A 24,410-nucleotide genomic window follows, 5' to 3' on the forward strand; every position below is an offset into this window, starting at 1 on the left:
TATACGTGTTATTAGCGATCTAAAAACAAAGGCTAAAAAAATTAACTTCGATAAAAAAAACCTTAAAATCGGCTTCAAATTTAAGGTTAAAAATTTAAATTTAAGATAACCCCACCCAAAACGGTTTGATAAACCCTGAATAAATCACGATTTACCTTTTTCGATTTCGAAGTAAAAAATTGCTCTAACCGGTTTATTAAAATCCGACCGAAAACCAATAAAAACCGACAAATTTGATCAACACCATATATTAACTGGCTAATACTGGCCGGTTTCACAAAATTTCATCGGTTTTATGAACCTGACCCTGATTACTCTTACACAGTATATGCACACACAAGAAGAGGATATGGAGAAAAGAAGGGAAAGAAGAAAAAGAAGGATATGGAGGAGTATCTGATCAGGCCATCGATCATCGGGGTGTGGCCTGGCGATGCAACTTTTGCCCTTTCTTGCAATTGCATATTCGTCGTCCTTGGAACATCAGATCCATCGATTTGATCCCATTACGGTCTGTGAACAGTCCCCTGAATGAGTGAATCCCGAACTGCTTTTCGTTTTTCCATCTTCACCATACTATACTGTTGCTGCTTTTCGTTCCATCTTCATCTTCAAGAGAGTGAAGCATTAGATATATCTGCGTTCTTTTCTCGCTCGCTTGCAAAACCGCTAAACAATATTCTTTTTTAAAAGAAACCATAAACAAACTATGTTAAAGTTTAAAATAATTAATTACACTAATGACGAATCCCGTTTTGCATATCTTCGTAATTTACTCTTTGTCCTTATCTCAAACACACTCAAATTTAGGAGTGCAACATCAGTATATTCAGGACAGAAACACAAAAGTGGCCAGTGGATGATGTGGTTGCTGCTTGCTCAGCGAGCATGATCTAACCATAACTGCGTCATGACAGATGATATTTTAGGCAGGACACAGGAGAGAGCTTAAATTTGCGAAAACCCAACTGTTTACAGCTAAAACGTCAGGTTTTCCAGCCGATCAAAGTAGACAAGATAAGAGCTAGGCAACAATGCGCACTATTTCAGGCTTGCAGCTAGCATCGGGCAAGGTAAACAACAACAACAACAACAACAAAAAGGAAGAAAAACCGAGCAATTAACGAGGAAACTAATCAAACACGCTCTAAATCCTAGCTTGATTAAGCATGTGTGAAGTCTCCGGGATCGAATAAACCGCGAGCCATGTGCCTGTCCGTACCTCGAACTGCTCAAAGACTGCACCTCGAGCTGCACTGCACCGCGAGAGGAGATCCATCCATGGCGCCCCAATGCCATGGTGGTGTTAAATTCCGGCGCGAGAGCATCTCGGCCTCGCCGCCGCGCGCGGCCCACGTGGCGGTACATGTAGCCGGGCGTACGGCGGGTGGGGCCCACGCCGGCGAGGTAATAATATGTTTATACGGCGGCAAGGACGCGGCCAGCAGCTTTTTCTTTGGACAAGGAATAATTACAACCCTGACAGAGATGTTTATTTTAGGAGCAGAGCTCTTTCATTGAGCTTGTTTAGCGAATTTAACATTCTAAAAAGCATCTGACTGAAAACCATCTGAAAAAGCTAGGTTTTTCAGCATTTGATTTTTAGTTTATTTTCTAGATTCTATAACTATAGCTTCTCATAATTCATATTAAAAGCTAGACTGTTTAGAGGAGCTTCTGATTCTGGAAGAAGCTACAGCAGTTATAAGCTCCCAAACAGACCAATTGTCTCTCTTCAAGGGTCTTCTTCGGAGTGAAGTAGAGGCTGAGTTCTAAGTACAATTTAAAATGACAATTTTATCGTTTTCGTTTACACCCTTCCTAAATTATTAAACATTATGTTTTGTATAAAAAATTATATATACATACATATATATATAATATTTATATTAAGGAAATAAAATTATTTTAAAAAATTATAATAGCTAATATTTAATTAATCATCTAGAACTTCTTTTTCGAGCCGCCAACAACTCTAGTTGAAACTTAGTTTCAAACTTGGCCTAGTCCTTGTTTGCGGAGTTCTTTTTTTTATTACATGACAATGCACACACCATTACACACGCAATACTACATTTACACTCTCGTCAATACGTCCCTTGATACATGTCTCTAAAGATACAGAAGCCAACGGCACATCCTTGATTACACTAAATCTATAGGTGGTGTTTGAATCTCCTGAAGATAAAGATAAAGATTAAGTGTTTCGCGTAAAACGAGATGATAATAACGTGTGATTAATTGAGTTTTAATTATTACAAACTTGAAAATGGATTAATCTGATATTTTAGAACAACTTTCACATAGAAAGTTTTCGCACGCAACACACAGTTTAATAGTTTGAAAAACGTGCCACGAGTATCCAAAAGTTTATCCAACTTTTGTTTACAGAGTTTCTAGCTACAACTTCTTTCATAATTTTCAGGACTTCACATATTATATTTACAAAATAAACTATAAAGAAGATGAAAAACTAAAACCTAGTTTTATTTTAGATTATCAAAAGCTATCAACCAACTACTTCTCGAAATCCTTATATCTCTAAACAAGGCTATATAGTACTAGATGATGTTATTTTCAGATTAAGATACTTATTTTATCTCAATTCCTGTTAGCACGTTTTTTAAACCGTTAAATAGTGTGTTTCGTGTAAAAACTTTATATATAAAAGTTGTTTTAAAATATAAAAATAAATCCATTTTCTAAATTTATACGCTAAATATAAAAATAAATCCATTTTCTAAATTTATACGCTAACAAATCTTTTATTTTACGTGTCCTAACTTTATTTTTATTACTAGAAAAAAGCAGTACTCGCATCTGACTCTACCTGTCATAAACATATCTGGTGGGCCATCGCCTTTGATGGAGATTGGAGAATTGTACCTTACCCTGCTGTTAGATTGACAGCCTTGGCCGAGCACAATTTACTAACCCTGCAGGGAGGTTGGTAGCTAGGTCTCCAGATTTATTGCTGCACTTTGCTCCATCAACTTAAACCCAACCTCCAACATTTACTTGCTCAAACTACCGTTTACGCACTTAAGTAATGAACCTTATATAGGAGTAGTTCAATGGAGATGTATGCAGCAGTACAGACAATACATTTTGGTTCCAAACTGAATGACAAGAGAAATGCCAACGATTGGCATTGCCAACAATTGATGGTAGGAAGGTCCCGGATCGAGCACGTACAGCAGTTACTACACTGATACTGCTATACCAATTTTCGCCGTGCAGATAGTGAAGGAGCTTGCAGTATTACACTCGTGGTCGCAGTATTCAGTAAATACGTAGTGCAGTACATTATCCTTTTTCCATTTCGCGCCTTCGGCGACGTCGCATGAATAATCTTTAGCCTCGTTAGTTACAGTAGCCAAAAAATAACCGAGACCATTTTTTCACTCCGAAATTCGATCAGGCCTTTTTCACTTACTAAAATTAATTAGGTAAATTAAGTTGGTTATCATTCTCGATTGACCGAAATGATAGAATTTAGCCGAAATTAGGAAAGAAGCCCAAGTAGCTACTATCTTGGTTAAGTTGGAAGATAGATCACTGCTATGATTGATGCTAGCTATCTTGATGAATTGGTATGTTATACGTCGTTGGTCGTTATCTTGTGCTACAATTGTCAAAGAATCCTAGCTAAAAGAGCTAGAAAGGGCTGAGAAAATCTTGCTCTATAATTTATTTGATTTTTTGTCTCTTGAAACCGTCGCATAGTAGTATTTCAGGACCGGACAGAGCTAATCAAAACCGATCGAATTGTTCGATTAGATGACAAAATTTTCTCAAACACCGAAAGACCGAACCGAGAGTTTTTTGCTTGAATGCATACTAATATGTACTCACATGCACGAACATGCCACGGATGCTCTGTTGATATGCCATGAATGAATTGTATCTCCAACGGGAGACGTGTCTGACAGCAGCAGTGCAGTACATTTCACCTGTCTAGCTAACTGTATATACGTCGTTGGTGCGTACACACATACTGTACTTGTACGTCCTGACCCAGCTATAACCACAGTACTAATATGCGACCACTGATATTCTGAATTCTGATACGTATCTTCTGGTCGACCCTACGGCGTATTTAAGTAGTATAATGTACGTACGTCACGTGGAAGTAACTGTAGGCCAATCGTATAGTAACGCCCAGTACGTATGTACTGGGGTACAGTAGTTTTCGAGTGTTCCGAAACCTGAATATATAATGTCTGAAGAAACTACTGCAAACATGCAACCATCATCGGTTCTGGACATTTTATCTGAATACTACTCATATCTGTCACATTTTGTTCTCTGAAATTAACCTGAATATCTGAATTCTAGTTTTCTACCCGGGGAGTCAGTCGCAGAATGGACATTTCATCAGATGAGGCTGCTACAATAATAAGCAACTTAATTACTCTTAACTATACTCTGTAATTAGCGGGTACTACAGCTGCAGCACAAGTGAAAATGACACCACTAGAGGAGCTATAGTTACCTGCTCTGAAAACAACGTACGTGCATGTGGTGCTCCATAATGAGAGACACCCTTTTGTTTTGAATGCTGCTGCTGTTAAGTTGTTGCTGAATGTAATGGCCCTGTCTGACTCATTCACCAAACCCCTGAATTACGAGGTCTTGATTGCACCACTAAAACAAAAGAGATCGATCGCCAGAATTGCATGCACACACTTGCACAGATTAATGGAGATCCTTATCAAAGATCACATGATAATCTTCACCTAAAACATTTAGGCCAGGATAATCAGGAAAAAAAGCTAGTACTAGCCAGAACTGATCATCAGGGAGCACTAAGCTTCAATCTGCCATCATCATGGATATGATCATTGCGTACAAATATATTTATGTGGTTCTGATGTCACCATCCTGGGTCCTTCAAGGATTGACGTGTACAGGGTACCAGTAGACCTGGGCCCACAGGTCAGTGACACGCTGGCACTTTGCAAATAGCACCCTCAACTAGTACAGTGCTACACTTGTTGGCCATTATAAAGCTCAGCTTCCCTAAGCAACACACCCCCTCCTGGCTTAGCTTCCCTTCTCACTCGCACGCGCCGCCGCCACAGAGCTCAGCTTAGCTCGAAGCTACTCCGTCTCGAGGTAGCTAGCTAGCTAAGCCTTCATCCATGGCGTCAGGAGAAGCAGAGCCACTGCAGTACACGGTGAGCCTTGATCTGAATGAAATCAATGCCTCCATTGGAGGCTAGAGCTTAGCTCTAATGCTCGATCTTTGCGAAGACGACGACGACGCCATTGTTGTTGTTTTGCTGACGTCTTGCTGTTCTTGTTGGTGCAGACCACCGTGCTCCGAGTGTCGATCCACTGCGAGGGTTGCAAGAAGAAGGTCAAGAAGGTGCTCCAGAACATCGAAGGTATGTGTAGTTTTCGCAGGTTTGATTGAGATTTGATCGATTTCTTGGTGATTGATTGGTTTTCCGGTGATGCGCAGGCGTGTACAAGGTGACAATCGACGCGGCGCAGCACAAGGTGACGGTGACGAGCAGCGTCGGCGCCGACGTGCTCGTCAGGCGGCTGCACAAGTCAGGGAAGCACGCCACGGTGTGGCCGTCGCCGCCGGTCGCCGCCGCGGCGAAGCAGAAGCCCGACGAGGTCGCCGCCGCGCCGCCACCAGCTGCTGCTCCGGCGCCGGCCGGGGAGCGCGGGAAGGGCGCGGAGAAGAAGGCGAAGGAGGCGGCGAAGGAAGCTGGGACTGAGAGCTCGGAGAAGAAGCCGGAGAAGGAGAAGAAAGCCGAGGCGAAGAAGCCGGCCAAGGACGACGCCGCCAAGAAGGAGGGCGAGGTGCCCGAGAAGGAGAAGGGCTCGCCTGAGCCTAACAAAGAATCGGCCGCCGCCGCCGCCGACGAGGAGGAGGGCGGGGAGGAGTCCGGCGGGAAGAAGGGCAAGAAGAAGAAGAACAAGCAGAAGGACGGCGGCGGCGAGGCGGACGCCGCGGCGCCGGAGAAGCCAGCTGCCAAGGCGCCACCGGCCGCACCCGCGCCGTCGATGCCCGCTCCGGCGCCAACGCTGTCGTCGCCGGAGCGCCCTCACGGCGGGTTCCCGTACTACTCGCCGCAGCCGGTGATGAGCTACAATGTGGCGCACCCGAGCGCGAGCGTGTCCTCGTACTACGCGCCCACGCCGGTAATGTCCATGCAGCCGACGCCCATGCCGCCGCCGCCGCAGATGTCGTACGGCTACTCGCCGTACCCGCCCATGATGATGCCGCCGCCGCCGCCGCCGGAGTACCTGTACGGCCCGCCGGGCATGCGGTCGTCGCCGCCGCAGGAGTCTTACAGCAACATGTTCAACGAGGAGAACCCGAGCTCGTGTAGCGTCATGTAATGCCGCCGCCGGCGACGATCGCCGGCGCCGGACACGGGACCGATCGAGCTGTAGTTGACGGGGAGGCTTCTCAATAGAAGCCTCTCCTCTCGTGTGGTTGCTAGCTAGAGTGGAGTACTGTTAATTAGATGGTCAAACCTCTTCTTGACCAGACTTTTTTTTCTCTTCCCATTTTAAAATGCTCTTAGTGCATCATGTAATGAGATGAGTATTTTAGTACCCTTAATATCTTCTTTTGTTAATTAACTTGTTTGGTTGTTTATTATTTTCTAAATGATGGGCCCTTCTGAAAAGTAGAATTTATGAAAACCTTGTAAAATGCATGATTTTTTTAATGAATTTGTAGGTATCTAATTCATTACACAAACAAAATAAACCAGATATTTTGAATTTGAGCAGTGATGTGATGTTACCTACCACTTCGAATTGTGAGGCAAGTGGAGGCACATTTGGCGCCAAGAAGAGTCTTTGGCCAGGCTAGTTAAGCTGGCGTCCTGTTGGCTCACAGGCTTTTGTTTATGAGATGATTACTCTGCAAATTAAACAAAGGGCCAGAGTTGTCCACATGTAATGCAATGATTCTTGCGTTGTTCTGTGATACGCTCCTTGATTTGATTATTTTGGGGAAAGCATAATGGAAGGGTAGTGGACAAATCAGCAAGGGCATGAGACTATGAGAGTGGACATGGACTTGTTTGTTTTTCTTAATTATGAATGGAGTTGTTTAAATTAGCATTTACCAGTGGTACTCTTGATAGTATTTCGTTTAACCAATGCGCCACTTGTTTGATTGATATAGTTAGTGTTTAGGGATACGATAGTCTCGGTTTGTTTAGGGGTCGATTGTTGGCCAGCCATATACAGTTTACCACTTCTAAAGTTAAGTTAGACAAATTTATTTAACTGAGACAGTTGTTCAGTTACTTATGATAAGATTCTCGTATCCGCCATGTTTTAATGATTTAGAAAAATATGGAAATATTCTTTTAGACCTGCTGGACAAATATTTTGAACACTTAATCTTGAGGATGTTTGGTTTCTTTTGTTGGCAAGTGTTAGCAAACTGTGACTGACAACGCACAGACCTATTGTTTCGCCTATAGCCGATTATAAGCCCTAATGCTTATTAGCGAAAAATAATTTATAAATAAAACTTTCACACACATATATTCTTAATCACTTAAAATCTAATGTAAGTAAAAGTAATTAATAATATTAAGATCAACACTAAAAGTAATTTTAAAATTTAAATTTTGGTTACAGTTAATAATTAAGCTAGAGAGCAAACAATATATCATAATTTTCATTACAGAAGGTAGCAATTAAAAACTAAAAATATGTTTGGCAGTTTGAGTTGGGAGCAAATCCCTCGTGCACCTTTTTGAGCAACTCATTAATACGTGATTAAAAATAGATTAATATGGTTTATAAAACAATTTTTTTATATATGTATTTTCAAAAAAAAAGTCTGTTTAATAATTTAAGAAGCGTGGACGTAAAAAAAAAGAGAAAGAAGAGACGGCAACATTAACAACCCAACACAGCTGTTGGTCAAAGTTGTGTTGTGACCAAAAGGAGCACAGAGACTGTTCATCTGTAGTATAGTAGGTAGTCGTACAAGGCAGGGAGTATATATGCGAGGTTTAATTTGTTGTGTACACCCCATGGAAACAGTGAGAACGGATGGCAGCATCTCCATCCACGGGACGGAGAGCAAAATTGCTGGTAGGATTCATGGCACCGACACGCAAATGTGGCTGTAAAACCCGGTGTTTCCGGGCAAAACATTTTTTTGAAAGGTGACCATACGACGTTGCAACGAGGACTGGTCTGGTGTGAGGACTGGACTGCCCGTGTCAGTTCCCGGGTACGCACGTCCACATGCCGTGTCGATCCCCCAAACCAGCAACGGATTAATTCGGTGGAAAGCCCCCGTTAATTTTATCTTGGTTTTCCTCAAACAACTACAAATATCCGGCACAGCCAATAACAACAGTGTTGCAAGCATCAGTGTAACATACGGCTGCTGCTGAAGCTACAAGCCGACCTTCTGAACACACCCATTTACTACTCCCTTAGTTGCTAAATCTTTACAGTTGAAACTATTGACATTTTAAATTTAACCACTTGTCTTTTAACAAAAAAAACAAATACTATTAAAAAAATATTGTATTTATTAAAAATTAGAGGAAATTGGTGAGTAAAATCGAAACAGTAATAGTCAATAGAGAATATTCTATCCACTATAAAATATAAATACTTCTAACATTTCAAAATCATACCATGAAAATATATGCACCTCCAATCTATTCAGATTACCGTTCTTCCCAAGTTCCAATCATCTGCTAGCACCATTCAAATTTCTTTAGTATCTTATCCTCAATCATCGATCCCTCATTTACTAAGCGACATCAAAGTCTTTCCTCTTAAAAAAATATCCTCTGTTAAGTAATCCTAAAATTACTTATATTTTAATACAGATAAAATACGTATTTAGGAATGGAGCGAGTAAAATTAACGGTGAGGCAGTGACAATGCCAGTGTGTGCGTGCGCGTGCACTGTGCTGCATGTATTGTGGCACGAGACGAGCCGCGGCGACGGCGACGGCGAGGCTAGCGGAATCTAGCTGCGGCTGCCTGCCTGCCACTACTGCCAAGTGCCGACGCGAGTAAAGTCTCCCGCTGTTTGACCGCGGCTTGAGCATCCTGCATATCGCCTCGCCGGCCGCCGCCGTCGAAATCCCACAGAAAATCGACCCATTTTCTCGTTGGAACCAACCAAAGATTTCGCGGTCGCGTTGCAACCCCAGAGGGAGGACGCGCGTAGTACTAGTACTACTCTCTCCGTAAAAAAAAAAAAAAAAAGCTAGGAAATTAAAGACGTACCTCCAAATATTTTTTAAGAAGAAATTACGAGCCTCCGCATCATTGAAAAAAGAAGAGATTTAGAAGGAAAGACGTGCCTTCAAATATTTTTTAAGAAAAAATTATGAGCCTCAAAATATTTTAAGAAGAAAAGAAAAAAAAGAAGAAAAAAGAAGAGATTTAGAAGGAAAGACGTACCTCCAAATATTTTTTAAGAAAAAATTATGAGCCTCAAAATATATTTTGAGAAAAAATTTTAAGCGTATTGGAGATTGAAAAAACCAAACACCCCTTACTACTACACTATTAGGTGCATCTCTCCTAGCTATCTGTATTGTTCATTTTCCTATTTATCCCAAAATAAATTTATTTTTAAAATAATTATTATGTTGATGTGAAAATATGGAATAAATGTACCGAGAGTATATAAAGTAAGAAATAATTATATTGGGATTCGATGAAATGATGATATTATGATCTTTTTAGGTTTTATATTGGATGAAAAAGAGCTTATTTTAGCACTGAAGGAAAATTGAAGGTTCCAGGCAGCAGAGCTGTGCATCTTGAATGGCCATCTCATCTCATCTCTCCTGGGTGTGTGTAGATTTTGTTCTCTAGTGTATGGTTCTTTCTTCCGGAGAAACGCAGGTGAATGACTGAATGCTCCTGCTCCAAGCTCAGGCTGCTGCACCAACAGCAAATGTATGAATTGAAGCGAGATCTACTCGTGTTCAAAGTGTGTTACGACTAGCAGTACCACTACCACTACTACTCATGTCATGGCTCTGCTGCATCTCATCTTTGCGATTGCGACGACAAACCCTGCCAGAGCTGATGCACTCGCTGGGGTAAATTCAATGGCAATGCCAGAGCCTTGACAGGATGCATAAATGCCATTTTGCATTTTTGCAACCAAAACAAATTAAAAGTTGGGGGCAGTAGCAATGGTACGCTAACACTATGCTCATTGAATCTGAGCACTTCCAACAAATTATTAAAAGTCTTCTGCTCCTAGCTGGTGTCTAACTCCAGCATGTACTAGGAGCGTATATATACTCCCTCCGTCCCCCCGAAAAAAAAAAAAAAGACAAACCCTAGTTTCCGTGTCTAACATTTGACCGTTCATCTTATTTGAAAAATTATGAAAAAAAATTAAAAAAACAAGTTACGCATAAAATTTAATCATGTTTTATCATCTAAACAATAAAAATACGAATTATAAAAAAATTTTATATAAGACGGACAGTTAAAGTTGGACACAGAAACCCAGGGTTTGGTTTTTTTTTTTTTTTTTTGAGGGAGTGAGTACATGTGCAACGCTGAGATGTCAGGATCCCTTGCACTTAAGCTGACATGTGAGAAGCTTCATTCAACACAGGAGTATATAGTAGTATTTTTATTTTTCTTGTTGGGCCATTTCTAGTTTTCCTTCCGTCTAATCTGTAGAGTACTCCTTCTGTCCAACTAAAGAGTGTATTTGAGAGGAGAGAATGGGAGAAGATTGATGAGTCATTAAGACCTGATTAATTGAGTATATTTTAAATTTAGAAAACATATTAATATTTTTTAAAACAATTTTTTCATAGATTTTTTTTTCAAAAAACATACCGCTTAGCAATTTAGGAAGCGAGCATGCGAAAAATTAGATACTTTTTTTTTGCTTGTAAAGAACTCGGCCAAGAATATAATTCTAGGATTCAAAAGGTAAATTAGTAGGAAAGGTAAAAGACTTTAGGCTTGCAACTTTTCGTATCATTTATCAGATTATAGGACCGGGTTATTAGCCCCACGCTTTAAAAATACATTTAAAAAAAGATTCTTCTATTATATTGTTGTGACCACTTGTTTTTTAAGTTATTTGTTAAGTTTATTTATAAAAATATTTACTTTATCGTTATAATTAAGTAGATAATTCGCAGCAACAATCTACTTAATTAATAGTACTCCCTCCGTCTAATAATATAAGGGATTTTGAGTTTTTGCTTATACTGTTTGACCACTCGTCTTATTCAAAAAAATTTAGAATTATTATTTATTGTTTTTGTGACTTACTTTATTATCCAAAGTACTTTAAGCACAACTTTTCGTTTTTTATATTTGCACAAATTTTTTGAATAAGACGAGTGGTCAAACAGTGCAAACAAAAACTCAAAATTCCTTATATTATGGGATGGAGGAAGTAATATGTTTCAACTGTGCCTGAGATACTCCTCGTTAAATGAGGGATGGTTTTTTTAAGTGTAAGGATAGTTTGGTGAGATGAGAAATGATTCGTGAGACAAGTAGTATTGTACTGTTTGTGGGACAAATTTGAATTTTAGAATTGGATTCTGTGTTAGACCCAGCCTACTATATATCCTGTTCTGTGACATGCTTTGTTTCATCCACAGTTTATGCATGTAACTGAGGGTCCTTGTGCGTAGGTTTAGAAATGGTGCTAATCATGTTACGGGTGACCAGAGGAGATTCAGTTAGATGCCAACAAGATAACGCTGAAACAAAATAGATCGATGATCTAACATGTAGCAAATGGTATTGTGACAAAATAGATGGTCTTTTGGAGCTGAGTGACACTGGTTTCCTGTGCATCACAAAGCAGCTGATGATGCAACCTATTGCCATAAGCACGGTTTGACCGATGAACATGCTTGATCGCTTTGTTATTGGTCTCAGTACGATTGAGGCAGATCGAATCTGACTATCTGAGTTACTCACATGTGCTTGAATTGCTTGATGGAAAGCTGTGCTAAAATGCAATGGAGTAGCCCAACTAATGCGGCAGCCTTTTGATAATCTAGATAAAGCAATTCGATCACATCGGAATTATATATATAGTACCAAACGCAAATGTTCAGCTACAGAGAAAAGGTTATGTGTGTTTGCCTTTCTGAAAAAAAACTTTGGATGTTGCCAGAATTATTATCATTATCTCCGTGGTTTATAAAGCAAAAGGACTGAAATAATTAATCCACCACAAAATAATTGGATGTTCCTGTCACGACAAAAATGGTGTATTATTCCAAACCTGTTCTACTTTCTGGACACGAATACACATCCCTGTCTCCCCAACATGCATACGAGCATATCCCGTGATTTCTTTGGCTGGATGCATACATGCATGCACCAATGAACTTTCAGTACAGATACTCATGGCACATTCTTTGTGATCTTTAAACAATTATTAAAGTAATTGATCACAAGACTTTCAAGATAATTGAAACTTTTTTATTGATCTCAATAAAATATATCAAGATGATACAATTACACCAAGAATACTTTTGGCATCTGCATAATGAATGTTTTCTTTTTTTTTTTGTTAATGTTTCTCATTTTATTAAGTACTCCCTCTGTCCAAAAATATAAGAATCTATTACCGGAAGGGATATTTTCTTGTACAACAAATCTGGATAGGTTGCATGTGCAGATTCTTTGTAATCCGATTCTAGGTTCTTATATTTTGGAACGGAGATAAAAACATCTCTTGCATTTCTTTTTGTTTTACAGGCCTTTTCTACTACGTGAATATTTGCACATGCATGTGCAGTGCAATGATCAGAGCATGTACCACCTGAAAGATTTGAGCACTCAACTCGAGAGCAAATTCCAGAAGAGGCATGCACTGGTGATGGTGATGACTTTACACTGAGAAAAAAAAAAGGGGGGCCGCAAAGCTGACATGAAGCTGTGTAGTGTAGGCTGTGTGATAGCAAAACTCTTTTTAGGTCACCAGCGACGGCAAGCAGGCATAGGTCCATCTGAAAAGGAGCCCTTTGCATTGCATTGTTGGGTCCATTCAGATACATAGCAATACTACTAGTATATGTATTGTCATGACTGATCACTCTTGTGAAGTTGTGATGTATCTTTCGATCGGCCATTCCTCAAGTCTTAGCTTAGAAGTAATTAACCTAGCATGAATGCCATCACTCTCATGATTGAAAGCTCATTGCTTTCACAAAACCAAACTTTACATGCTTTATGCTAACTTGCTAGTATATCCCTTGTGTAAACCAGGTCAACCAAACACACCCTATTCTTCAAGAGCGAATGTTCATGTACATTGTAGGCCGTCGATCGGTTGCACGTGAGTCAGACGATTGGATTGTATACATAGCAATTTCTGTTCTCTAATAAATATACAACAACAGTTGAAACTAAAGAAAATACTTCCTCCGATCCTAAATATAAGCATTTTTCTTGTTTACTCAGATATATAGCCAAAAATAGTTATCTTTGGGAAAGGAGGTAGCAGACTCATCAAGAATTGAACTGTTTTCAGTGAAACTCACATGAAAATGGCTTGTCCTAGACAAAGATTTACAGGTAGGAAGCTCGTAGAAAAAGAAACATTCGGTTAAAAAAAATTCATGGGTTCCAGAAGAGATTAGGTTAGGTAAAAGTAGAGAGTGGTGGCACCCGTGCACAACCTAATCATCCACTGAAGACATCGATCGACACGTAGAATAGAATATGCGTGCACGGCTTAACCAAGACGTTAACATCAGACGGGTGCAAAGAGCAGGGGATCAAACCGGCAGAGGGCTTCAGCCAGGTAAGCCGTGTCTGCATGCAAAAACACACAGACATTGGGCCTACAGGCACTCCATGACACACTGCCATGGCATCGTCTTCTTCCTAATCCCCTGCTAAGTTGTTGAGTACACTTAACCAGCAAGCACAAAAATCATGTTTCCAGCAGCAGAATCAGCAGGCTCTGCACGCATGGTAGTATCTGCCTATCATGCATATGCGTCCATAGTTGTACTATGGACTACTAGGGAGTACAGGAACTGATGGGCAGTGTAGCATGCAGAAAAGGCTTCAGAGAATTGGATTTTAATTTTTAGGAAATGGAAGATGCAGTTGTTACTGTACACTAGAGTACTATACTGCACTGGTAAATACCAGATCAGAGCATCAGTATTCCAGTAGCTAAAAGAGACCAAGAGTGGAATATTTGCTGCTGCAGCATATATAGGAACAAAAGTATACATCATTCAGTTAAGTGTTCAGTCATCCATGAGACTACAGAGGGGAGCAGCAAACTTCTTTAGCAGCAACAGCACATATCATTCTCATTTGGGTATGTTGGCCCCTGAATATTCAGTAATTAAAACCCAAATGAAAATCTAAAAGTTGGCAACATTTATACCCACTTATCTAGGCAGCAGGCTGATCTGACTAGATTGGAAATGAAGCTCCTAAAGCCTGCAGCCATCTAAAATAAGAACTTCATTATTTAAGCTAGTAGTACATTATTATTATTATTATTTCCACTATATCTCAGACTATTAATTTCGGTTAATTGTAGTAAGATTGCATATCAAGCAAGCACAGAAGCATACTTGCTTATTTACCAAAGTTTTACATGCCGCATTCAGGATCCTGTGGACTGAAAAAGCAGGCAATGACCTTGGAGTTCAGCAGCTTCAGTGCAAGGCTAGATTCGATGCATCTGGGTGTCTTGTACTGGTTAATGGAGCTGCCATGGCTAACCAATAGATCCATCAGAGCATCAAATGCACCAGCTTCAACAAGCCGTATCTCCAGAGGCCCTATGGACCTGTCATGGGCTCTGCAACGACGGTAGACGTAGTCCAGTGACTCCTCGACAGCAGCACAGCAGCTCTCGAGGAGCTGAGCGTCAAGAGGGGCCGGCCTTTCATCGTGGGTGGACTTGATCTCCCAGAACAGCACGTAGTGGCCAGGGACAGTGGAAATATCAGTGTAGCTAGTGTACTCCAGGAGGAGGTAATTTTGGTTCTCCAGGATTTTCTTAGCAGTGGTGACACTGTTGTGGAGATCCTCCTCGTTGGTCTTGTCAGAATCGATGCTGAGGATAACATTTCTCCGGCAAATGAATTTGAACTGCGGAGCTCGGTTGTAGAAGCCTGTCACTTGAAGCACATCACCAACCCTGTACCTGTAAAGACCTGGGCAAGACATATGTCAGTTGAAGGACATGTATTTGCGAGTTACTACATTTCCAAATATCTGCAGTGCAGGGGTTTGTAGTTTTATTTTGTTTTCCTGTATGTGAACTTACCACTGCATCTACATATTTATTATGGTGACAAGCACTACTTCAGTGAACATAAATAATCCGTTTCACTTGTCTGATCACTAAAAAAAATTGAAGCAAAAATACCTGACAGTTGACACATATATTGTATTGTGAAAATTGAAGTTTTGACAAAATGATAGTCTATATTAATGTTATAGATAATTTCATGTCAAGAAAATTTCTTTTGATCATATGGAGTAAAAGCTGATGTAGATCTAAGTATAACTACATATGCTTAGTCCAAGAAAATACCGTAATATAACTGCAGTGTTCTTACCTGAAAATGTGGTAACTACAAGCTCATAGTAACATCCAACCTTGACATCTACCAGGCTGACAAGCTTGTCATTCTCTATCACCTCCTCGTGATCAGTCAACCTGAGGCCGTCCTCTAATGGTATGAACTCAAAGTAAGCCATGTTTGGGAGGATGGTGTAAGACACATCAGCTGGGCTACATAGTGGACTCAGATTGACACCGAAATAGCTTTCTGAGGAAGCATACATCGTGCAGACGAAAGGAATCGCACCACCACCATAGAATTCCAGCATGGGGATATATTGTGCCATTGTGCCCGTAAGAACAGCTTCGATATATTTAACATTAGGCCATAGCCTTCCCAGAATCCCCTTCCATGAACCGCAGCTGCATATTGCCTCAACCTGATCAGCTAGCTCTGGGTTGGGCAATGCAAGGAAGTTCAGCATGGCCAAACGGCATGCTGGACTGGTGATACTGGAGTTGAGCTGACCAATTCGTATGTCATTGACAAGGTCACGCCAATGCTGCTCAAGGAAGCTGATAGATCGAAGGAATGCTGAGGCAAAGACTGCCCCGATACGAAGAACATGCTGGCGTTCTACCAGGCCACAGAGCAGCTGGCAGTACATGCTCTGCTGGCTATCAGGGCAAAGAATGACCTCATCAGGACTGGTATAGTTGTTGTATAAATCGTGTTTGCGGTGAAGGAAATGAGGGCTCTTATAGTAGCTAGTGAGGACTGATCGAACTGGAATTCCAGAATCTGTCAGTGTTTCAGCTTTCACAAAGAGAAGGTACATAGCTTTCCCCTCACCAAGGCCTGATATATACCTGCAGATTGGATTATGACATAAATTGCCAGTCCAAGACAAATCTGTCTGGAAACTCTTGATAAACCTTTGGAACTCTGGAAGATATATCTGTGCGCTACTGCTATGGTGCTATCTAACAAATTTATGTACTGGATATTAATACAGTCAGGAACAAAAGCATTTGAGCTAAGTTGCATCTGAGGGTGCCATTCAGTTTAGTCCAAAATTCAGGTACCATATTAAACATAATTACCTTTGGAAGCATTAATAGTGTGGATTTTAGAAACACCAAAACAGCTGTGTATAACAGTTGGTTTCTTGATGTGGTATGAGGTAGCAAATGTATATCTGGCATTGCCTGATACTTTGCTAAAGCAGCAACCAATATATGAACTTATTTTTAAGTTTTTGAGCTGCAAGCAGTGGCATATGCGGTAACTATTGTCCAATACTTTGCGTCTTGCAACTGGAGTACTGGACCCAGGTTGTGTTACTAATGTGAATAATCCAAAAAAAAATGTCAAACAGGAAGCATGCAAAACAACGCCTCTCAGGATCTGTCAATTTTAGGGTCAGTGTCAACAGAGCTTCACAAATGATATCATCTGTTTGAGGCAAACAAAAACAAAATTTGGTTAATGCAATAATTAACTACTTATCTCATTACTTTTGCAAGAATAAGAAGGTTAGAAAATTGCAGAAAGGAGATTAGGCATACAACTGGATCCAGATATTACACAATAATGAAGTTGTCATAACCACATCACAATATTTCCATAAGAAGATATAAACTTACTTGTTCATGATAGGCATGATCAGACTATAGAGGTAGGTTCGACGGTCAAGATCCTTTAAGATGGACGGCATCAATCTTGGCTCACCTCGAGAAGTCCCCGAGCTACAAATTAATTATGTAATTAGCATCAAAAGCACAGTCACTAAGTGAATAGCAAGGCCCTGTATTAAATTCTTTAAACACAATAAGGCCTAATATTAACAGTAATTTCTTTAATGACAGTAAAGAGGGATATATTATAGGGCATGGATCAAACATTAGGGTATTTCTTCAAGAAGCAGATGATATATTTGTAAACTGATGTATCTACTTTTGTTGGCAACTTGTTGTCTATTCTTTTGCAGGCGGGCCCTAGTTGTTTACATAGATTGTGGTTGCTTATGATGAGTATATTCTGGGTCTGGCCTAATGGGAATTATTTCTTACTCTTTCTTCTGCCTGATGCAAAATATGCACATCTCTTCTGTGTGTTCTTGAAAAATTATATCCTCAAAGGTAGGAGCAAGAGAAAATATTTATACATACTTTGGTAATAGAACTTCTGCATTTTGTATGTACTTTGCTAATTACTTCGGTCCTTCCATATAGAGAGGATCACTTAGAAGATCCTGAGTCAGAATAGCTTAAACAGATTGTTATTTAAAAAAATTCGACCGGCAGGGGAATGACCGCCCTCACGGCTTTTCATTTAGAAGAAGCCTCAACCAAAGCGGCCAAGAAAAGCCACAAACCCTGGCCCCACACACGCGGACTCGCCCTCTATGGATCGGTCCTTAACCTGTGGTTTGAGGTCCCTGCCCGGCCAACGAGTGACTTGTTTTTACTAGGCCTGAAATTTGCTCCCATGGGGAGTTGAACCCAGGACCTAGAGGTGCTACTTGAGCACTGTAACCTTTGGCTACAGGCCCGTTCGCAACAAATTGTTATATAGACATATAGAATTTTTTACATTAGCTGGTTGTCAGGAACAAATAGAATACAACATGATTTGAATTTATCACCATCTTAGCTATTTAGCATAACAGTCCCATGCGCCTTGTAGGGTTGACAGGACTTTGCAACACATCTGCGAGAGGAATATCACAACATGACATCCTCCTTTTACAAGCAAATTACTCTATAGAAGTCCTTAGGTTATCCCTCTATTCCAAAATATAAGCAATTCTAGCATTCGAAATTTGTACCAAAATATAAACACTTCTAGCACTATTCATCCTATCAGTCACCTCCCATTCAAACTTCTCATCTTACCCTCAATCACCCTCTCACAACCAACCATTCCTCGTTTAGTGAGGGGCACCAGAGTTTTTTTTTTTCTCCTCAACTTTAAACTCTGCTAAACAACCATTTCGACTACTAACTTACAAGGCAAGTAGCTTAGTATGACCAGTCATTTCTAGCCTAGCACATTCCAAAAAATAAATATAAACAATTTTTCCTAAGCGAAGCTCGGTCTGTGCCTCTGGATTTATGACAGTCATTAACAGCAGCCTAGCAAGTACCAAGAGAACTTATTTTTCTCCCATTAACCACCAAGTGCACTAAAACCAACTTCTATCAAAGGCAAGTACATGTAGGGCCTGCCAGATTGCCAACCAATATATGTTGGTTGCTACTATCTCTACCATACACAGGAAAGAGATGTGAACTGATGAATGCATTGAAATGAGAGGCGCACCTTCTAAGCAGCTCCAAGATATATTCTCCACATAAAATTGAAGATTCCTCACCAGTTGCAATCCTGAGAATGTATGGATGTACCTTATCATATGTTACTACAGGAACATGTCTCTTGAAGGCAGAAATATTTGTTGACCCATTCATGAATTTGCTCAGGTACTCGGTAGCCTGATTCCTCTCAAGGATTTTCGTCAATATGAGCTCTTGGGCTTCTTTGGCATTCACTGTTAACATCTCAAGCTCTTCAAGAGCACCACTTCCCTTGTAGTCTAAGTTATGATCATCCATATTACGAACAAAAGCAGAATTACAGTCAACCTTATTTCAAAAGGGGAGGCGGGGGCTCAAAGTAACGATACTGGGAGCTTGTTTGCCCCTTATATAGTGTGGTGATGCATGGTCTGAGAAGCATATCTTCTTAATATTTCGACTTTATTTGAAAGATTCTGAACCAATACGACGGTGCAGCCTGTGCAAGATGATCCACTTGCTATCTTTCTGGACACGACAGTGTCTCAATTTATGGAACTCCCTCTAGTAGTGTTCTATTGAAAAGTGTAATGTGATGTGATAATATGTTGAAAACTTAAAAATTATATCAAGACGCTGTCCTCCATTATCCATTGCCTTGCTTTGCTGTGTGACGCAGAACTCCACCTGTTTCTCACGATGTACCTTTAAGAAGGTCCCCTTTGTCATGAAGAAAAAATATGAAATATTTGCACTAGTCTTGAAATATCACTACAAACTCCTAGCCATGAAGAAAACATGAGGCATGTAGGGATAGGCAAAAGACACTATACTTGGGTAACCAGTAAGTAAAGGGCAATCTTTTTGTGGTAATGATAGAAAAAATAGGTTGGAAAAGCTAGAACTGAGTTGAAGATCCTAGGAGAGGTGAGTGACAAAAGTGTAAACCTGATCCACTTCCATTTTTTGAATGAAATGTTTTATGTATCAAGAAAAGGTGAATAGTACCATGCCATGGATTGTGGTTAACAAATTAATAACAAATGCACCACCTAGATGAAAAGTTGTAACTTTTAAACCAGTTGGATCAAAAGGACATGATTAACCTCAATCAAAGGAGATGGATAATCTAGCGGAGACTAAGTAACAAAGGTAATAAGAATGCAAACAAAGGGTTGTGGCTGACAGTTATTGGTTCTTCATCCCAGGAACTTCTATTATTTGTAGTGGGTCAAGTGACTGATGCTAACCAGAGTCTCCACTCTCCAGAAGCAGAGACCATCTACAATGCTCAAAAATCATAATATTAGTATTGTGGTCAAAAGGAGTAAACAGAAGAAAAAAACATGTTTACATTGCCACACAATCCCATGGACCTAAGCATGAAGCTGCTGGCAAAAACAGAACAAAGTTTAATTCATGCAAAAAAAAATGTGAACTCTTTTGACTGCAATTTCATATGGAACTGGGCATGGAGATGCTGACAATGACAAATCAAAGCACATAGACCACAGGTAAACAATATTCCAGTGGAAAAAAAAAACATCCACCAAGATGATGAGGCAAAAGGTGCACACACAATAATGATATTTGTCAGATCATGATAAAGTTGTCAATAATGCAACTAAGGAATACACTGCCGTGGTACAAGGTCGCACACAATGAAACACATCAGTAAAGTAGATAATACTGGAGACAATAACATATTTTGTACACTAAAAAAGTTATTCCAGGAAAGTTGTAACAGCATCTGAAGGTTTCGTGTAACATAAGGCGTTAGAAGGGAACAATGCTAGCCTTAGTTTGCAAGGTCCCAAGGTCACTGAATCAACAAAACATACGGCTATAAACAAACACCAAATTCCATACTAGGTGCATCCCCAACTTGAAGCATCCAAGGATGATTCAATAGTAAAAAGAACAGGTTACTCAGGAAGGTAAAGAGCCTGCGCATGCATATGCTCAAAATATCAGTACATCAGCTGAGCTCTACTGACTTACACCTGCTACAAAGGTGGCAGCTGCAGATTATTTCACATACCAATTCCTTTCAATTGAATATCACATTATCACAATAGAAAGCGGAATTCTACCGTACCCCTAGCCATTTTCAAAAGGTGATATCGATGGAATAAACGCGTAGGTGACAATCCCAGGCATCATACTTTCTTTATGATATTATCTAGTCATTTCAGGGTAAAGGCATGCATTTACAGTATGCGGATGCTCGCCGCATATGGTGCACTCCCTGTGGTGGTGCCATGCCCCCTGCTCTTCGTCTATTAACTACCTTCACAAAAAAGGGGAAACGGTGCACATATTCTTTGCTAAAGTTGTAAGGATTAATCAGGAAAGATGAGTTATTGGATCCCTTGTAATATCATTATTGTCATATATCCCCAGATTTCTTTCTCCTTGTCCTTGTGAGATCTATCTAACCTTCTCGCTCCACAACAGAAACTAATGAAAAAAAAAACCCCTTCAAAGTGGCCTGCATCCTCCATGATCTGAATAGCCACATGTGCAAGAAATGAAACATTCAGCAGCTATTATACATACATGCTTCTTGAGCTTCGACATTTTACCAAACACTAAAATGCATCCACCATGCTTCTTGAGCTTCTTAGTGGGCACAGCATTAGGCAAGCAGAGCAATCTGCTTCTTTCAAGGTAAAAAGGGCATATCTTTCCACGTTCATGTTCTCTAGTATAGTTCACTCAAGTCAGCATCACCATAAAGCTAGCGATTACGTAATATCTCAAAAAAATTCTCAAGCAAGCATCTCCTGTTTCCATGTCTCCTAAAGTTTTTGGAGAAATACATCAGAGCTAAACCAAAGGTAAAGCAAAAAAAAAAGTCAATAACTTAAACTAAATTGTAGCACAGCATTAAAAAAAGCTGGATATGAAAGGAGGCTATCATATCGATGTTATTAAGAAGGAGGTGAGTCGATTCTCACGCAGGCCAATCGGGTGCGCGAGCGACGGCGGTTCTCATTGTAGCACAGCATAAAGGTGGGAAAAGACCAAAGAAGGGGAGGCTGAGGGAGGAGGGACACTTTCATGATGGAGGTGCAAGCATGCCTGTGAGGGGAATGAACTGTGCTGAGGCAGAAACAAGTCAGAGATTGGTGCCCCTTTCTTCACATCAAGAACAGGGACAGCCAGGAGGGAGGCCAGGCCCCCTCCCTCCATATCTCATCAGTGGTGTTTCCCCTCCCTAATAACCTAGCATAGCTTCTCTTTGGATTAGGATGGTGGGGGACATCAAAGAATGAACTAACCCTCACCAGCCACCCTGCTAGATAAGAGAGCACAGGACCAGCCTCCTCTACCCCCTACACTCCTACAGGCTACAGTTAGCACAGCACGTCGATTTCAGGAGTGAATTCAAGCCACGCGCGCTTGCTCGTGGAGTCCCCTGCACAGATCCGATCATTGGGCTAGGTATACCTTATCTACTAGGAGCTTCTTTGTGCGCCCTTTCATGGAGTCTCTCTCTGATGAGGAAGCTTCTGCTGCTCCTCCCATGGCGGCATTGTTGAATCGGCTTGAACTCGCCTACCCAGAGGATTTACAGTTGCAATCAGATGACATAAAGTTTATCCCCCCCGGGCGGAGTATTTTACAACTAGCGAGGAATAGCCGCAATCCAACGACTAACTAGCGATAAACCTAAGTAATGTTACTTCCAAAAAAATGTGTCAGAATTTTGCTCACAACGGCGGCGAGGTCTCCGGCTTGCTCCGGCGGCATCCTCCTGGATCGCGGCGAGGAAGGCGGGCGGAGGGATGGATATGCAAACGCAGGCCGGTGGAAGGGAGAGCTCTCGTTGTACGGAACGTAATGCGCGGTGGATGAAGAGGAGGAGGAGCCAGATCGCCACCGGCGGCCGCCGTGGATGGAAGGCGGCGTCGAGACCCCGTCGGGCCCCGAGACCGACGACGACGAGAGAGTGGAGACGAAAGAAGACGACGGGCCCCGTTTGATTCAGATGAAAATACTTTGAAATCATTGGAGTATTATTAATTACGTTTTGAAAAATGTATTTATTTCATATTTAAAATGAATTTACTTCATATTTAAAAATAACTTCTATGTAGAAAATTTCCGTACCAAACAAAAGTGTGCCATGTTCTTTTCTGATCAAGATGCATAGATTTTACCTCGGTTTTTTAAGCACTTTTTTAAACGATGTGTTTTTTTAAAAAAAACTGTCTATACATCAGTTGATTTAAAATATCAAATAAATCTATTTTCTAAGTTATAATAATTAAAATTAATAATTATGCACTAATAATTAGTATTTGAGATATATTAAGATGATGATGAAGTTAGCGCACGCAAAATAATAAAACAATTAGGGCTTTACATCGGTTTCCATTAGTATACTTTTTAAATTGTTAAACGATGTATTTTATAAAAATGTTACTTTTAATTATCATGAAGATTCATTTTCTAACTTTATAATAATTAAAACTTAATTAATTATGTGCTAATGATTTTTTTTTTAGTGTCCTAACTTCATCTTCAACATAAATAAACACCACCTAAAGTTTGCTTTGGTCCAGCCCATCTTAGAAGACCCATATGATCTTTACATGACAAAAGAGTACTTGTCTCAATTTGCATCATCGCAGATAAATACACCCAGCTTAACTGTAATCGGAGTTTAGAATTTGATGGTTTTTGGATCGCGGTGTTTACCGTTTCTATGATATTTGACAGAACAGTTAGTTGCAACAGTTGGAAAATACGAAAACAAGGCACATCGACTCAACATCAAGCCTGGAAGTTAACCACTGCGTATGATGAGGATCTTATACAAATAAGTATATTTTCATCTCAGTTGTATACGATCATACCCTACATATGATTACTTCATCAATTTCAAGATATATTGATACAACTGGTTGATTGTGCTCGTAGAGATACTATATGAATACGAGCGTTTATATGGGTGAGTATGTACGTGTGTATATGGATGTTTGCACGATTGTACATGTTTCAAAATAAATAATAATTTGATCGTAACATAATCTTTTTTTTAGCAAAACAAAATACAGATGCAGAAGCTCATGTAAAACGTGCACACAATCACTTATATAAATACACTGGGTGATTCCCCGTGCTTTGCTGCGTAAATTTCTAAGTAACTTTTAATATTATTTTAATAATCGAGTTAACAATAAAATATATATTAGTTATTAACAATAAATAAAACAGGTTATCAAACTATGTTTAAGGAGAAATACATTTAGTAGACTCTATATGAGATTATAGATAAAATATGATATTATGCACTTTGTTTATATAGATGAATATATGTTAAGGATTATAAAAATGATGGATATATATATTAAAAATATTGTGAAAAATAATGTGAAGGAAGATGATTGAATGTTGATTTGTAGAATTTAAAGAATTATAGATGATGTTGCATGTTTGCATAAGTTTTATATGTAATTATGCTAGTGGATGATGAGGTGATATATTTACATGTTAAGATTTATGATTAATGGATTATAACTTTACACTAATATAGGACATGCAACTTATGTACAGTAGAGAATTTTGGGCTTGGTAGTCATGGCCCAGCAAA

At 39.9% G+C, this 24,410-nt stretch overlaps 2 protein-coding genes and 1 long non-coding RNA gene across 8 annotated transcripts; 1 reads left to right on the forward strand and 2 right to left on the reverse strand.

Annotated features, from left to right (window-relative positions):
* Window positions 1-239: 239 nt before the first annotated feature.
* On the reverse strand, window positions 240-1,449 carry LOC136357236 (uncharacterized). Its single transcript, XR_010742434.1, has 2 exons — window positions 1,223-1,449; window positions 240-609 (listed from the first exon to the last, which is right to left on the reverse strand). It is a non-coding gene; the product is annotated as an uncharacterized lncRNA (long non-coding RNA).
* A 3,584-nt stretch (window positions 1,450-5,033) lies between these two features.
* LOC4344246 (heavy metal-associated isoprenylated plant protein 35) lies at window positions 5,034-6,602 on the forward strand. Its single transcript, XM_015790165.3, has 3 exons — window positions 5,034-5,180; window positions 5,315-5,390; window positions 5,468-6,602. Exons 1-3 carry the CDS (start codon window positions 5,145-5,147, stop codon window positions 6,358-6,360), a joined length of 1,005 nt encoding a protein of 334 aa, XP_015645651.1. The 5' UTR covers window positions 5,034-5,144; the 3' UTR covers window positions 6,361-6,602.
* A 7,570-nt stretch (window positions 6,603-14,172) lies between these two features.
* Window positions 14,173-22,784, reverse strand: LOC4344247 (probable indole-3-acetic acid-amido synthetase GH3.11). Of its 6 annotated transcripts, XM_015792330.3 has the most exons (6): window positions 22,529-22,784; window positions 22,262-22,369; window positions 18,837-20,090; window positions 17,159-17,260; window positions 15,567-16,381; window positions 14,173-15,158 (listed from the first exon to the last, which is right to left on the reverse strand). In XM_015792330.3, the coding sequence occupies exons 3-6, from the start codon at window positions 19,124-19,126 to the stop codon at window positions 14,590-14,592; spliced, it is 1,776 nt and encodes a 591-aa protein (XP_015647816.1). In that variant the 5' UTR covers window positions 19,127-20,090; window positions 22,262-22,369; window positions 22,529-22,784; the 3' UTR covers window positions 14,173-14,589. The 6 variants fall into 6 exon arrangements, with proteins under 6 accessions (XP_015647816.1, XP_015647817.1, XP_015647819.1 ...); XM_015792331.3 differs by lacking the exon at window positions 22,262-22,369; NM_001422280.1 differs by having other exon boundaries at window positions 14,175-15,158; window positions 18,837-22,369; window positions 22,529-22,776.
* Window positions 22,785-24,410: the final 1,626 nt, after the last annotated feature.

Source organism: Oryza sativa, chromosome 7, assembly GCF_034140825.1.
Source record: "Oryza sativa Japonica Group chromosome 7, ASM3414082v1".
Classification (NCBI taxonomy): domain Eukaryota; kingdom Viridiplantae; phylum Streptophyta; class Magnoliopsida; order Poales; family Poaceae; genus Oryza; species Oryza sativa.